The following is a 16153-nucleotide window of genomic DNA, read 5'->3' on the forward strand; positions in this document are numbered from 1 at the left end:
GGCTATGATGTTAACCCATAGAAGAGACAACCTAGGTGTCATGGTTCAAGGTTTTAATTTGGAATTCCCAGAAGATGGTAGAGCATCTATTGTGGAGATAATGGTTTTAAATGACATTAATTAATTCATTTATTCATTCAAGAGCAGTATCAAATTCTGTGGCAGGTATTGTTTGGGGCCCCAAGAATAGTTAGTGAACAAAACAGACATGGTCTCTGCCCTTATGATGCTTGATCTAATTGGGCTTACAAAATAACTTTCTTATTATCATTTTGCTCCCTACGCAGCTTGCCTAGAGACACACAAGACGACATTAAATGGCAAAGAGGCCATAATCATTATAAATCAGTCTTATTATGGTTCATTATAAATTAATGAAACAGCCTTTAATTTATATATATTAGTCTTCTGTGAACTTATTTACCCTAAGTCAGTTCTGAGACACTGACAATTTTAAATCCCTGAGTCTGAGAGAATGAAATGTAGATGCAATTATGTCATTACCCTATCAAAAAAAGGGCATTTTGTAAAACCTTTGATTGGTAACCATCTGACTTTGCTAGGTAACAGCCTGAATTCTCTGAGCATTTTCATTTTGCACTTCTGCACAGTGCAAGAAACAAACTGCGTACAAATTAAATAAATTATAGAAATGTAGGGGAGGAAATTTAGCCACCCCAAAACGTCTCTTTCCATGTGGGCAAGCTGAAAACAATCGAGCCTAAAAAACTCAGGAAGTCTTTCTTTTTACTTCCATCTAAGCTACCTGAAATATTTTGAAAAAGGGCCTTTTCTAGGAATAGAGCTATTATGAGAGGTACCTGCAAAGCATATAGGTTAGCTGTGTGGAGGAATCTCAGGCAGGGACTATAGAGTAGAGTCTGTTCTGTGTCCCATAGTTTCTGCCTGGCCCAGCAAATGTATTTTTTACCAAACATTTGCTTTTTTTCAGCTCCATTTGAATTGTCCTCCTTCCTTTTGAATTCCAAAACCTCTACTCCCAACATCTTTTGTCTTTTTTTTTTTCTTTTCTTGTGATGAACAGACATTATGTCTTGTTTAAGGAATTCTTTCCTGTCCCAGGATCAGAAAGATATTTTCATAGCATCTTCTATATCCTAGGCCTTATCATTTACAGTCAAGTCTTGATCTCTCTCAGAGAAGGCAATGGTGCCCCACTCCAGTACTCTTTTTTTTTTTCTTCTTTTGTTTTTTTTTCTCTCTCTCTCTTTTTTTTAATTAGTTTTGCCAAATATCAAAATGAATCCACCACAGGTATACATGTGTTCCCCATCCTGAACCCTCCTCTCTCCTCATACCATCCCTCTGGGTCGTCCCAGTGCACCAGCCCCAAGCATCCAGTATCGTGCATTGAACCTGGACTGGCATCTCGTTTCATACATGATATTTTACATGTTTCAATGCCATTCTCCCAAATCTTCCCACCCTCTCCCTCTCCCACAGAGTCCATAAGACTGTTCTATACATCAGTGTCTCTTTTGCTGTCTCGTATACAGGGTTATCGTTACCATCTTTCTAAATTCCATATATATGCGTTAGTATACTGTATTGGTGTTTTTCCTTCTGGCTTACTTCACTCTGTATAATAGGCTCCAGTTTCATCCACCTCATTAGAACTGATTCAAATGTATTCTTTTTAATGGCTGAGTAATACTCCATTGTGTATATGTACCACAGCTTTCTTATCCATTCATCTGCTGATGGACATCTAGGTTGCTTCCATGTCCTGGCTATTATAAACAGTGATGCGATGAACATTGGGGTACACGTGTCTCTTTCAATTCTGGTTTCCTCAGTGTGTATGCCCAGCACTGGGATTGCTGGATCATAAGGCAGTTCTATTTCCAGTTTTTTAAGGAATCTCCACACTGTTCTCCATCGTGGCTGTACTAGTTTGCATTCCCACCAACAGTGTAAGAGGGTTCCCTTTTCTCCACACCCTCTCCAGCATTTATTATTTGTAGACTTTTGGATCGCAGCCATTCTGACTGGTGTGAAATGGTACCTCATAGTGGTTTTGATTTGCATTTCTCTGATAATGAGTGATGTTGAGCATCTTTTCATGTGTTTGTTAGCCATCTGTATGTCTTCTTTGGAGAAATGTCTATTTAGATCTTTGGCCCATTTTTTGATTGGGTCATTTATTTTTCTGGAGTTGAGCTGTAGGAGTTGCTTGTATATTTTTGAGATTAGTTGTTTGTTGGTTGCTTCATTTGCTATTATTTTCTCCCATTCTGAAGGCTGTCTTTTCACCTTGCTAATAGTTTCCTTTGATGTGCAGAAGCTTTTAAGTTTAATTAGGTCCCATTTGTTTATTTTTGCTTTTATTTCCAATATTCTGGGAGGTGAGTCATAGAGGATCCTGCTGTGATGTATGTCAGAGAGTGTTTTGCCTATGTTCTCCTCTAGGAGTTTTATAGTTTCTGGTCTTACGTTGAGATCTTTAATCCATTTTGAGTTTATTTTTGTATATGGTGTTAGAAAGTGTTCTAGTTTCATTCTTTTACAAGTGGTTGACCAGATTTCCCAGCACCACTTGTTAAAGAGATTGTCTTTAATCCATTGTATATTCTTGCCTCCTTTGTCAAAGATAAGGTGTCCATATGTGCATGGATTTATCTCTGGGCTTTCTATTTTGTTCCATTGATCTATATTTCTGTCTTTGTGCCAGTACCATACTGTCTTGATGACTGTGGCTTTGTAGTAGAGCCTGAAGTCAGGCAGGTTGATTCCTCCAGTTCCATTTTTCTTTCTCAAGATTGCTTTGGCTATTCGAGGTTTTTTGTATTTCCATACAAATTGTGAAGACATTCACAAGACATCTTTTGTCTTGAGCTGAAGATGGTATTTAAGGTGAGGGTTTCAGCCATTTTAGTTAGTTACTTAGTGCTCTTGGGTCTCTTCCATGTATATATGTTATTAAACTTTTGTTTGATTTTCTCCTGCTCTATTGCATATCAAGTTAATTCTTAGACCAGTCAGAAGCACTTAGAAAGGTAGAGGAAAATCCTCCCCCCCCCACCCCCGCCTCCCAACAGAAACATGCTTAGGTCAAAATTTTAAAGTCATTTCTAGTTAATTTTAAAGTAATTTAAAGTTAAAACTAGAACTTTTCCTATGATGACATAGTCATATTAATCCTTTATTTTTCTTAGTGGGGGTGGTTTATTTGTGACGTCGTGTCTGACTATTGTGACCCCATGGACTGTAGCCCACCAGGTTCCTCTGTCCATGGTATTTCCCAGGCAAGAATGCTGGAGTGGATTGCCATTTCCTTCTCCAGGGGATCATCCCCGCTCAGAATCAACCCAGGTCTCCTGCATTATGGTTGGACTTCTGCATTACTGGCAGACCACTGTATTGTGTGCCAGATGCTTTACTGACTGAACTGCAGTGGAAGACCCTTTTCTTCTTGACTAACTCCTAAATCTTTTACCACAAAGAGCAGGGCCCAAGCTCAACATCTTCATATAGGCTCACCTGAAAATACAGAAATGCAATAGCATAAAATATATATATGTATGCTGCTGCTAAGTCACTTCAGTCGTGTCCGACTCTGTGTGACCCCATAAATGGCAGCCCACCACGCTCCCCCATCCCTGGGATTCTCCAGGCAAGAACACTGGAGTGGGTTGCCATTGCCTTCTCCAATGCATGAACGTGAAAAGTGAAAGTGAAGTTGCTCAGTCATGTCCGACTCCTAGCGACCCCATGCACAGCAGACTACCAGGCTCCTCCGCCCATGGGATTTTCCAGGCAAGAGTACTGGAGTGGGATGCCATTGCCCACTCCCATAAAGCCATAACTGCAATGACTTTATTCCAATGCCAACTGGGTGGGGTTTGCTCTCAAACTGATGCAAGATTTTAGAGGTGGAAGTTTGTTAAGTTTTTTTAAGGTCATTGTCACCCACTTAAGGAAGACTTCTTCCATGGTAGTGATTGAAGCACCAAAGTTGGCAACGCCCAGCTCTCCTTTTTTCATTTCCAGATCATTAAACAGAGCTTCGAACCTGGAAAGAGAGAAGGAAAAGGAAAGGAAAATACTAGTACAAATCTAGAAAATACTAGCACAGTTCCTATTAAATGGAATCAGGAAAAAAAATGAGCACTTACTTTTTTCCCAATTAATATATAACTTTATGTCCAATTATATTTTTCCCTGTTTTTTAAAAAATTTTTTAATGTGGTAAAATGTATAAAACATTAAATTTACCATTTCACCATTTTGTGTTAAATTCATTTAAGTTTAAATCCAAGCAGCATTAAATACACTCACAGTGTTGCACAATCATCACCACCATGCATTTCCAGAACTATTTTATAATCCTAAAATACACCCCTTCCTCCATTTTCTCAACTTCACTTTATTTTCTGTCTCTACTAATTTGCCTATTTTATGTGCCTCACATAAGTTAGAATCATACACTATTTGTCTTTCTGTGTCTGGCTTATTTCATTTAGCATAATTTTTTTCTAGGTTCATCCATGTTGCAGCATGTATCAGAATTTAATTTCTTTTTAAGGCTGAATACTTGTATGAAGATACAACATGCTGCTTATCCATTCATTCATAAGTGGGCATTTGGGTTGTTTCTACCTTTTGGATTTTGTGAATAATGCTGTGAACATTGGTGTACAACTGTCTGCTTGAGTTCCTGCTTTCAAATATTTTGGGTATACGCTAGAAATGGAATTGCTGTGATCACATGGTAAGTCTATGTTTAACTTTTTGAGGAACTGGTATACTATTTTCCATAGCAGACATACCATTTTATATACCTAATAGCAACACACGAGTTTCCAATTTTTCACATCACTACCAATATTTGTTTTTTTGTTTTTGTTTTTGTTTTTCATTTGCCTTTCCCTAATGGGTAGTTATGTCAAGCATCTTTTCATGTGCTTATTGGCAGATTGTACATTTCCCTTGGATAAATGTTTATTCAAATCCTTTGCCCATTTTAAAATTAAGATATTAGAGCTTTTTGTTTTTAGATGTGTTTTCAATATTGTTTTGTTCCATAATAATTTTTGGTTGGCCATGGGAAAGATATTTAGTAGCTCTTTATTCTGTAATGCTTATCATGAAACAAATGGAAATAACAAAGAGATATTTACTTTACCAAATTTCTCCCCACTAAAACTTGATTTTTGACATAAATTCTTTTGTCCTTTTAAAAATATTATCAACTTATTTTCTATAATTATTAAGGACTATAGCTAGTTGATAAAAGTTAATTTATTCACATGTGGTTCCTGCATCAAATGGGAAAAGGGTTCAAATTACAGGTGGTGTAGGTCACTAAATTACAAAAAATGTAGTTACTGAAGTACGAACTGGGTATCAAGAAATAAAGATTTAATCAAATAGGCAGGTGAATTGTATGGAAGCTTTGCTACTTGTGGGGTAGTTATATCAAGGATCCTAAAGAACAATATTACCAAGGAAGAATGAACACTGTTTTAGGTTCAAAGACTTCTCTGGTGGCTCAGATGGTAAAGCGTCTGCCTACAATGTGGGAGACCTGGGTTCAATCCCTGGGTTGGGAAGATCTCCTGGAGAAGGAAATGGCAACCCACTCCAGTATTCTTGCCTGAAAAATCCTATGGATGGAGGAATCTCGTAGGCTACAATCCATGGGGTTGCAAAGAGTCAGACACGACTTCACTTTCACTTTCTTTAGGTTCAAAAGATCTCCAGAAACCCATCCACATCTTAAACACTCATTCCCAGTGAAGGACTATCAAGAATATAAAGGATCAGCCTCGGAGGTGGTGGACTAAACACTCTCCATCTGATAAATTTCCTCTGTATTTTAGTTAAATTCTATTTCCATCTAACTTTATCCAGCTTGGATATTATAATATCCAAGCTGGATAATATCAGTTCTATTCTTGCCTCTCAGTGATGATTTGTCATGTGACTCCTTGTCATTTTTATTCTTTTCCTACTATAGTGACCTATTCTGTCAATTACACAGGTTATTGAGATCTAATTCTGGTAGTTTTTTCTCTTTCAATGGTTGGTCTACAATTATCTTGTTAAAAAAAAAACTTTATTGTGAACAAACATAGTCTTTCCTAACTTCATGATACATATTTTATGCTATGTTAGATAAACTCACTGTTCATGGCCCAGAAACCCACATCATATAGGTTGATAATAATCTGTGTGACTAGTTGTTCATTTCTCAGTAGTTAGCCAAATTAATTATAGAGGAGAGACACAGATGGGAATCCCAGGTAGAATTATCATCAGTGTGTCTCTATAATTAATTTGGCTAACTACTGAGATCAAATTCCTAGTTTTTTCTGTGTTATTGTCACCCTTGCTCCAAGAGTTGCTGTTTAAGTAGCTTTTTTTCATCACCTTAATATTTCCCTAGACTTTATTCACCACACATAAAATTTATATACCATAAGGACCATACCATTAGTTATCCCTTATTAACCAGGAAGTTATAAATACTAGGTTGTAAATTTTCCTCCCACTCCACCCCCCACAAAAGAAAAATGGAAAGAAAAATATTAATGTCTTGAATGAACTTGAACTTACAAGGCAATCTTTTGTACAGTGAGAGAAATCTTCAGCTGTGAACTCAACTGTAGTTGGCAAGTGACAGCTATAAACTGGATACTTGGTTTGTTAGTAAAATACTACTGAGGAAGCTTTTGTTGTTGTGTAGACACTAAGTCATGTCTGACTCTGCAACTCCATGAACTGTAGCCTGATTCACTAAACTTACTAAACCCTAAAAATTAAAATGATTTCTGGTCACCCAAACCATTCATCTAGGACTCTCTGAAACTATACCTGTGTGCATGCTCTTTGGGTAGGATAAATGATAATTCAGCTCCAAGATAGCTCTCCAAAATGGCATCTGGAATATGAGACTCAATAATTGCACAGATCTTTCCAAGATCACAATGTGGTTCCCTCTCCATGACTATGTGATATCCAGCACCTGAGAGAAACCATTTAGAAGACCAAATGAAGTAGTTTTATACTCCTTTTTCATCTCCTTTTAAGAGCAAATTTTGCTCTCCATGATTCAGTTACCTAGGTCGATAAGGAAGAAGACACGGTATGTCACAGACATTCTGTTAGGACTCTGAGGAGCCTCACACCTAAAACTTCTAAATGTTATTCTAAGAACTAAGACACTGAATAAACAGCAACTTCCTCTATAATTTCAATCACTTTCTCAGTGAATAATAATAATCTAGTGTATACAACCAGATATAGTAGATATATGAAGAAAAGCCCCTGTTATGTGGCTACTTAGTTTTAAAACTGTTATCTTGATAAACATTCTTTTATTATCACTGACTGTCCATCATGTATTAAGCACTAATCTTGAACCTGGGGATAGAGCAGTGAACAAAGCAGGTAAAAATTCCTGCCTTCCTAAGAGCTACTTTCTAGTCAAAGGAGACATAATAATTAAGAGGGCTAAGTTGAAATATATATGGTATTATAAAAAATATAGCAGAGAGGAAGATATGAGACATTGAAGGAATGTTGTTAAATTGTAGACAGAGATCCACGGAAAGCCTGAGAAGACCTTAAAAAATCAGAGAACTATTATTCTTAATTAGTGCTTTGCCTTTATAGAAAAACTATTTTTTGGAATTTGAGGAAAATACCATCACTTTTGTATTTCATGATACAAATGAACTAACTTACAAAACAGAGACACACAGACTTAGAGAATGAACCTATGATTGTTAAGGGGAAGGGACAGTTAGGGAGTTTGGGATGGATATGTACACACTGCTATATTTAAAATGGATAACCAACAAGGACCTACTGTTTAACACATGGAACTCTGTTCAATGTGAAAGGAGTTTGGGGAGAATGGATACATGTATGGCTAAGTCCCTTCTCTGTTCACCTGAAACCATCACAACATTGTTAATCAAGTATACCCTGATACAAAATAAAAAGTTAAAAAAACAAAACAGATGAAAAGTTGCATTTAGAATAAAAAAAATAAATATATGCATTTCAAATGGTCATTGTATTTGCATTTATATTTCTTATTAAGATTTTAAAAAAGAACAACACTTTTCAGCATAGATCTCTTAGATGAAATCTGACTTATTTATCTAGCTTATAGTAGGAAAGACACTATTTATGATTTCATTATACAAATGAGGCAACCTCCGGGAATGAAGGGACTTATCCATTATTTACTAGCTTTAGAAGCCAAAATTATTACAAAAATAATCTGTAAATAATATTATTTTTCACTTCTCAGGAATCATGACACAACAAATTTCTCAATTGTCTTGTCCTCTTAGGACCTGAATCAACAGAAAATGTCTTCTTTTGAAGAGATGTAAAGTAATTAGTGAGAGCTGAATGCTGATTTTTGATGGAATTTCCTATTCTATCAAAGAACTGAACACAAATTCTAGGCTTTTGAGTTAAACGTAGGTTCAGTTTAAGTTTATTTAAGGCTTAGCAACTATAAGAAGGGGCTTCCCTGGTAGCTCAGTTGGTAAAGAATCCGCCTGCAATGCAGGATTCCCTGGTTCAATTCCTGGGTCAGGAAGATCTGCTGGAGAAAGGATTGGCTACCCATTCCAGTATTCTTGGGCTTCCCTTGTAACTCAGCTGGTAAAGAATCCGCCTACAATGTGAGAGACCTGTGGGAGACCTGGGTTTGATCCCTGGATTGGGAAGATCTTCTGGAGAAGGGAAAGGTTACCCACTCCAGTATTCTAGCTTGGAGAATTCCATGGACAGTATAGTCCACGGGGTCACAAAGAGTTGGACATGACTGAATGACTTTCACTTCACTTCACTAACTATAAGAAGGGACCTGAATGTCTCAAAGTATTATATCTTTAAAATATCTAGTTACATACTATGTATTATTTTACAATAACTAGGACAATTAGTGGGAGAAGGCAATGGCACCCTACTCCAGTACTCTTGCCTGGAAAATCCCATGGACAGAGGAGCCTGGTAGGCTGCAGTCCATGGGGGCGCTAAGAGTTGGACATGACTGAGCGACTTCACTTTCACTTTTCACTTTCATGCATTGGAGAAGGAAATGGCAACCCACTCCAGTGTTCTTGCCTTGGAGAATCCCAGGGACGGGGGAGCCTGGTGGGCTGCTGTCTATGGGGTCCCGCAGAGTCGGACACGACTGAAGCGACTTAGCAGGAGCAGTAGCGGGACAATTAGTGAATGCTAATTCACTAATTAGAAAGCATTATAAATTATCAAAAGCATACTGTTTAAATCATGTGGATCTTAACTCAGGCATCCCCAATTCAAATGGCATAAATCTAGTATTAGGTATCTTCCCTTCCCCCACTTGTGATAAAGGTCCCTAGGGTTATTTGCTCAGTTGCGTCTGTTTCTTTGTGACCCCATTAACTGTATCCTGCCAGGCTCCTCTATCCATGGAATTCTCCAGGCAAGAATACTGGAGTGGATTGCCGTTTCCTTCTCCAGGGGATCTTCCCGACCCAGGGACTGAACCTGGGTCTCCTGAATTGGCAGGTAGATTCTTTACCATCTGAGCCACCAGGGAAGCCCCTAGATATAGAAATCCTTATTGAACTCAAACCTATAAGCTGATCATCAACTTTGAACTAAATGGATATATAACTATGACTATCTGGGCCTCAATTTTTTATTCCATAAAATGAAGTTGTTGTTTTGAGTATTAAATATGCTGCATAAAGTGGATACCATAGTAACCAGTGTAGAGGAAATAGTTAAGGTTAGTTAAATGAATTAAAATAGTGAATAAATGAAGAAGGAATTCATCCTTAATTATTTTCATTTACATTTTTACCCTACAATTATACCCTACACCCTAGGTCTGTAATTTTAGCCTTCATTATCAATTTTATATCCTAAAAAAGTTTTATCAAAGTCAAGGACTGTATTATTACACTGACATGATTCTTTCATTCTACACTACATCTAGAGGTATCTTGTCACACTGGGGATTTGATATCGGTTTGGCAAATGAGAAATGAGGCTCATAAACAATTGACTGCTCTAATTTCTCTCCTCAACCAATCACTCAATAAAATAAATACATCTGAGCACACAATTGCATTTCAAAGACAAAGAAAACTGTTAGTACATGCAAAATGGGAGAAATAAGCATGGCTTTATAGGTTGATAAAAGCATTTCCTGAGTCTAAAGCTATGTTTTTGACAGAAAAGTAAGAATGTATAAGGAATGTGTATATTGTAAAGGGCCGGAAAAACTAATTAGAATAGTTGCCACCTAATTAATAAGACAGAGGAAATCATTGAAGTTTTTGGTGTTTAGACAAAATATCATTAAAATCTCATTAGAGGAATATTTTTAAGGAATCAGTATCCTAAGAATAATCAAAGGGAGAGAGACCATATGTTTTTTTCAGGAAGATTGAAGAGCCACAGCACTGCAGGGTCCCCTTGACCATGATGGCAATTCGGTCACCCAGGATGTCAGCTTCATCCATGTAGTGAGTGGTCAGTAAGATTGTACGATCATGTTTAAATTGCTGAAGGATGTCCCAGGTGGCTCTCCTTGAGAATGGGTCCATTCCAGATGATGGTTCATCAAGTATCACTACCTAAAAGCCAGAAGAACAATTTCATAACCATTGAATATTGATGCCATAGTACACATCGGATAGTTTACTATTTAAGGGGAACACTTTTACATGAAGATAAAGTCTGGACTAAAAATAGTAGTAAAAGCAACCCCAAACTAAACAATTGAGCCAATACTGCCAATTTCCTCTGATCATTATTGCCAGTGTTCCTTTAAGATTCATATCAACTCTCAGGTTTTTGTCAGCTTTCCAGACCGGTTGTCAGAAATCCATTTTCAGTGTCCCTTCTCCCTGCCCTCCCCCATTCTTTCTTCCTTAATACCTTGGAGCCCCCTAAAAGTGCTATAATGATGGAGAGTTTGCGCTTCGTTCCTCCACTCAGTGACTTTGAAAATGTATCACGTTTTTCTAGCAGGTCAAAAGTAGACAGTATATGGTTAATTTCATTAGAAGACATCTTTTGATGTATATTTTTTACCTAGAAAGAGGAGCCAGAATTTACTCTATGCATTTAGCCTTATCCTTAGAAATTTATTAGATCTTAAGTTTTCTTATATATTTGTAACTATATCCTTAAAACATTTTATACTAGCTCTGTTCTAACGTTAGCTATATAGTGTCTTCTTCCCATTGCCTCCCTTTATGTCTAAAGCAGTGTTCCTAAATTAAAAAAAATTTTTTTTTCATAATTAATAGACACATCTGAAGCTCATGAACAGAGGGAAAAAAGAAACACATCTCTAACTTCCAGACATGATGAAAGAAGCACACACACCCCTTATCTCCTACTGAACTCAATCATTAAACCTGTAAAACTACTAAAAGGTAAACAGCAGCAGTTGGAACAGGAAGAACACCATAATTTAAAGTGCCACAGAACTTTAAATGGTTGAGTTTACCATTTTCACTTATGTATCCCATGCTGTTGCTGCTGCTGCTAAGTCGCTTCAGTCGTGTCTGACTCTGTGCGACCCCATAGACAGCAGCCCACCAGGCAAGAACACTGGAGTGGGTTGCCATTTCCTTCTCCAATGTATCCCATAGTCTGAACTGAAAAGCAATCCAAAGCATTCAACTGAGCACTGCAGAGCAGACAGAATAAGATTAAGGAAAAACTTTCTAGTTTTGGCTTGAAGAGTGGAAAAGGGAAAATCCCTAAAGCTCTGAGAAAGTGTAGAAGGGGCAATCCCAGTTTTTCCTCTGAGGAGGGGAAATGTCTCAATTCAATGGATTTATGCTTCTAAAAAGACATAACCAAACTCAGTTGCTTTTTACCACTCTGTCTTCCTGCCACTTGGTTGTGGCTCAGTCATGAAAGTGGGTGATTTCTGGAAGGAGGACTAAAAATTGGAATCATAGGGAACCAGAATGCTTGGGAGATAATAACAGAAAGTGATACCATAAAGTTGTTTATGAACTCTTGTGTTTATCCCATTGTTTGCACATATGGATCGCATTAGTATGTGTATAGGTGAGTGCTAAGTCACTTCAGTCGTGTTTGACTCTGTGACACTATGGATTGTAGCCTGCCATGTTCCTCTGTCCAAGGGATTTTCCAGGCAAGAATTCTGGTTGCCATGCCCTCCTCCAGAGAATCTTCCTGACCTAGGGATTCAACCTGCATCTCTTTATGTCTCCCGCATTGGTAGGCAGGTTCTTTACCATATGATAACATATACACAGAGAGACTGGACTAGTACTGCAAAGACTTTACACCTGACATTGGACCCACAACCCACAAAGAACATATAAATAAGATGGAGAGTCTCATGAAGCATTGTTGAAAATATCAAGGATAAAAATAAAAATTAACTGGCACACAAAGAATCACAAAGTCTCAACTCAAAGGAAAATATAGTCAACAGACACTAGTGATTAGGTGGCACAGATGTTGGGATTAACATAGAAAGTATTATCAGAGAGAGCAGCTGGGAGCCGACCTTCCTGCCAGTCATGCTGTGATGGCTTCCTGGCTTTGCTGTCCTTGCTGAAGTCCCTGCTGCTGGACTCTGGCTCCAGATTTAACCTAAAGTAGGTTAAGATGGTGAAATAGAAGGATCCTAAGCTCACCTCCTCTCATGAGCACACCAAAATCACAACAATCTGCAGAACAATCATTGTTGAAAACTGCCTTATGACCCAGCAAGCCCAATGCTGGGCATACACACCGAGGAAACCAGAATTGAAAGAGATACGTGTACCCCAGTGTTCATCACAGCACTGTTTACAATAGCCAGGACATGGAAGCAACCTATATGTACAACAGCAGATGAATGGATAAGAAAGCTGTGGTACATATACACAATGGAGTATTACTCAGCCATTAAAAAGAATACATTTGAGACAGTTCTAATGAGGTGGATGAAACTGGAGCCTATTATACAGAGTGAAGTAAGCCAGAAAGAAAAACACCAATACAGTATACTAACACATATATATGGAATTTAGAATGATGGTAACGATAACCCTGTATTGCGAGACAGCAAAAGAGACACAGATGTATAGAACAGTCTTTTGGACTCTGTGGGAGAGGGAGAGGGTGGGATGATTTGGGAGAATGGCATTGAAACATGTATAATATCATATATGAAACGAATCGCCAGCCCATGTTTGATGCATGATACAGGATACTTGGGGCCGGTGCACTGGGATGACCCAGAGGGAGGGTACGGGGAAGGAGGTGGGAGGGGAGTTCAGGATGGGGAACATGTGTACACCTGTGGCGGATTCATGTTGATGTATGGCAAAACCAATACAATATTGTAAAGTAATTAGCCTCCAATTAAAATAAATAGATTTATATTAAAAAAAAGAAAAAGTCTGAAACCTACCAGAAAAGATCTTTTACAACTAAAGACACAAAGAAAGAAACACAGTGAGACAGGTATGAGGGTCTTGCAATATAATCAAACCCCGTATCCCTCAGTGAGCAACCCAAAGACTGGAGAAAATTGTATTACAGAGGTTCTTCCACAGAACTGAGAGTTCAGAACCCCATGTCAAGCCCCCCAGCCAGGGGATCTGGCACAGGGAAGAGGAGCCCCCAGAGCAGTTGACTTTGAAGGCTGGCAGGCTTTGACTGCAAGAGCTCCACAGGATAGGGGGAAAAGAGACTTTACTCTTAAAGGGCATACAAAAAAAACTCACATGTACCAGGAACAAGGACAAAAGCAGTAATTTCATAAGAGCTTGGGCCACACCTACCTTCTAGTCTTGCAAGGTCTCCTGGGGAAGCAGGGGTTGGACATGGCTCACTTTGGGGACATAGACACTGGTTATGGACATATGCTGCTGCTAAGTTGCTTCAGTTGTGTCCGACTCTGTGCAACCCCATAGACGGAAGCCCACCAGGCTCCCCCATCCCTGGGATTCTCCAGGCAAGAGTACGGGAGTGGGTTGCAATTTCCTTCTCTAATGCATGAAAATGAAAAGTGAAAGTGAATTCGCTCAGTTGTGTCCAACTCTTAGCGACCCCATGGACTGCAGCCTACCAGGCTCCTCCATCCATGGGATTTTCCAGGCAAGAGTACATATAGGGGAGAGTATTCTTCTGCATGAATTCTCTTGGAGGCTGACATCTTGCTTGGGTCATTAGTACCAAGACCTGGCCTCACCCAACAGTCAAGGCTCCAGTGCTAAAATGCCTCAGTCTAAACAACTAAGCCGTTGGGGCTATATTCCCATTCATCAGCAGACAGGCTGCCTAAAGACTCTCTGACCATACAGACAAATATAAACAAGCACTTGGACACTTCTGTCCAGCAGAGGGCCAAGACTCAGCTCTACCCATCAGTGGGCAGGCAAGAGCCCCTCCCACCAGGAAGTCTGCACAAGCCTCTGGACCAGTCTCACCTACCAGGAGGCAGACACCAGAAGCAAGAAAATTATGGTCTTGAAGTCTACAAAATTAATCTGTGAATGCAGGCCAGGCACTACCCTTGGAACAGCTGGCCCTTGGCCCTTGAAAAGTGCAGTGCTGGGACAGAAGGCCAGCAAGGTTGAGAAACATAACTAATCTTCCACATACATAAACTACAAATAGCAATTTTGACAAAATTAGGTGAAAGAGGAATATGTTTCAGATTAGGAACAATACAAAATCTCAGAAGACAAACTAAGTGACAGGGATATATGCAATCTACCTGGGAAAGAGTTCAGAGTATTGATTGTAAAGATGATCCAACAACTCAGGTGGAGAATGCATGCACAGAGTGAGAAATTAGTTTTTTTTTAAACAAAGAATTAGAAAATATAAAGAACAATGAAATAGAATTGAAGAATACAATAACTGAAATGAAAAGTACACTAGAAGGAATCAATAGTAGACTAAATGAGGAAGAATGGATAACTGAGCTGGAAGACAGAGTAGTGGAAATCATTATGGCTGAACAGAAAAAGAAAAAAAAGTGAAAAGAAATCAAGACAGCTTAAGAGACCTCTGGGACAACAACAAGAGTGATAATATTCATATTATAGGGGTCTCAGAAGGAGAAGAGAGAGAGAAAGGACCTGAGAAAATATCTGAAGAAGTAATAGCTGAAAAGTTGCCCAACTGGGCAAGGAAACAGTTACCCAACTTCAAAAAGACCAGAGAGTCCCATACAGGTTTAACCTGCAGAGGAACACACCAAGACACATAGTAAGCAAACTGCCAAGAGTGGAAAATAAAGAGAGAATATTAAAAGCAACAAGAGAAAAGAAACAAATAACATACAAGGGAACTCCCATAAAGCTATCAACTGATTTTTTAGCATAAACTCTGCAGGCTAGAAGGGAGTGGCATGACATACTCAAAGTGAAAAACCTACAATCCAGAATATTCTACCCAGGAAGACTCTCATTCAGATTTGATGGTGAAATCAAATGCTTTACAGACAAGGAAAAGCTAAAACAATTCAGCATCACTAAATCAGCTTTACAAGAAACATAAAAGGTTATTCTCTAGGTAGAAAAGAAGAGGCCACAACTAGAAACAAGAAAATTATGAATGGAAAAGCTCACTGGTAAAGGCAAACATACACTAAAAGTAGGAAATCATCCATACACAAAGCTAACAGGGAGGCTAAAAGGCAAAAGTAGTAAAATCATTTATATCCACAATAAGCAGTTAAGGGATACATGAAACAGTTAGATGCAAAATATAATATCAAAAACAGTAATCATGAGGGGACAAGAGTACAAATGTAGGGTATCTAAAATGCATTTGAAATGAAGAGAGCAGACACCTACAACAAGTGTGTGTGTGTGTGTGTGTGTGTGTGTGTGTATCTATCTATCTATCCCGTGGGCCTCTTCCACCTACTTCTCACCCCTTTCTTGCTCACTCACTACCCCATATCACCCAGGCCTTCTTTTGACTCTGAATGCTCCTTGTGCACTCCCTCTCTAGCCCCAGGACCCGTGCAGCCCTCGTCCAGCTGCTTCAGGTCTCATATTAAATGTCATCTTCTCAGAGAAACCTCTTCTAGCCATCCAAAGTTGGTACCTCTCTCTCACAGGCACACACAGACACACGCACATGCTGAAATTGTTTTCAATTAAGAATCTTTTTTAAA

At 38.6% G+C, this 16153-nt stretch overlaps 1 protein-coding gene across 1 annotated transcript in view; it reads right to left on the bottom strand.

Moving 5' to 3' along the window:
- LOC113883814 (ATP-binding cassette sub-family A member 3-like) overlaps nucleotides 1–16153 on the bottom strand; it is a 201960-nt gene that overhangs the window by 70193 nt on the left and 115614 nt on the right. The window contains exons 13-16 of the mRNA XM_027527832.1: nucleotides 10921–11076; nucleotides 10406–10616; nucleotides 6838–6988; nucleotides 3935–4033 (exon numbers count right to left, since the gene is read on the bottom strand). Coding sequence (XP_027383633.1) covers nucleotides 3935–4033; nucleotides 6838–6988; nucleotides 10406–10616; nucleotides 10921–11076 — 617 coding nt within the window. The remainder of the gene's footprint in view (nucleotides 1–3934; nucleotides 4034–6837; nucleotides 6989–10405; nucleotides 10617–10920; nucleotides 11077–16153) is intronic.

This window comes from Bos indicus x Bos taurus, chromosome 25, assembly GCF_003369695.1.
Source record: "Bos indicus x Bos taurus breed Angus x Brahman F1 hybrid chromosome 25, Bos_hybrid_MaternalHap_v2.0, whole genome shotgun sequence".
NCBI classification, from domain to species: domain Eukaryota; kingdom Metazoa; phylum Chordata; class Mammalia; order Artiodactyla; family Bovidae; genus Bos; species Bos indicus x Bos taurus.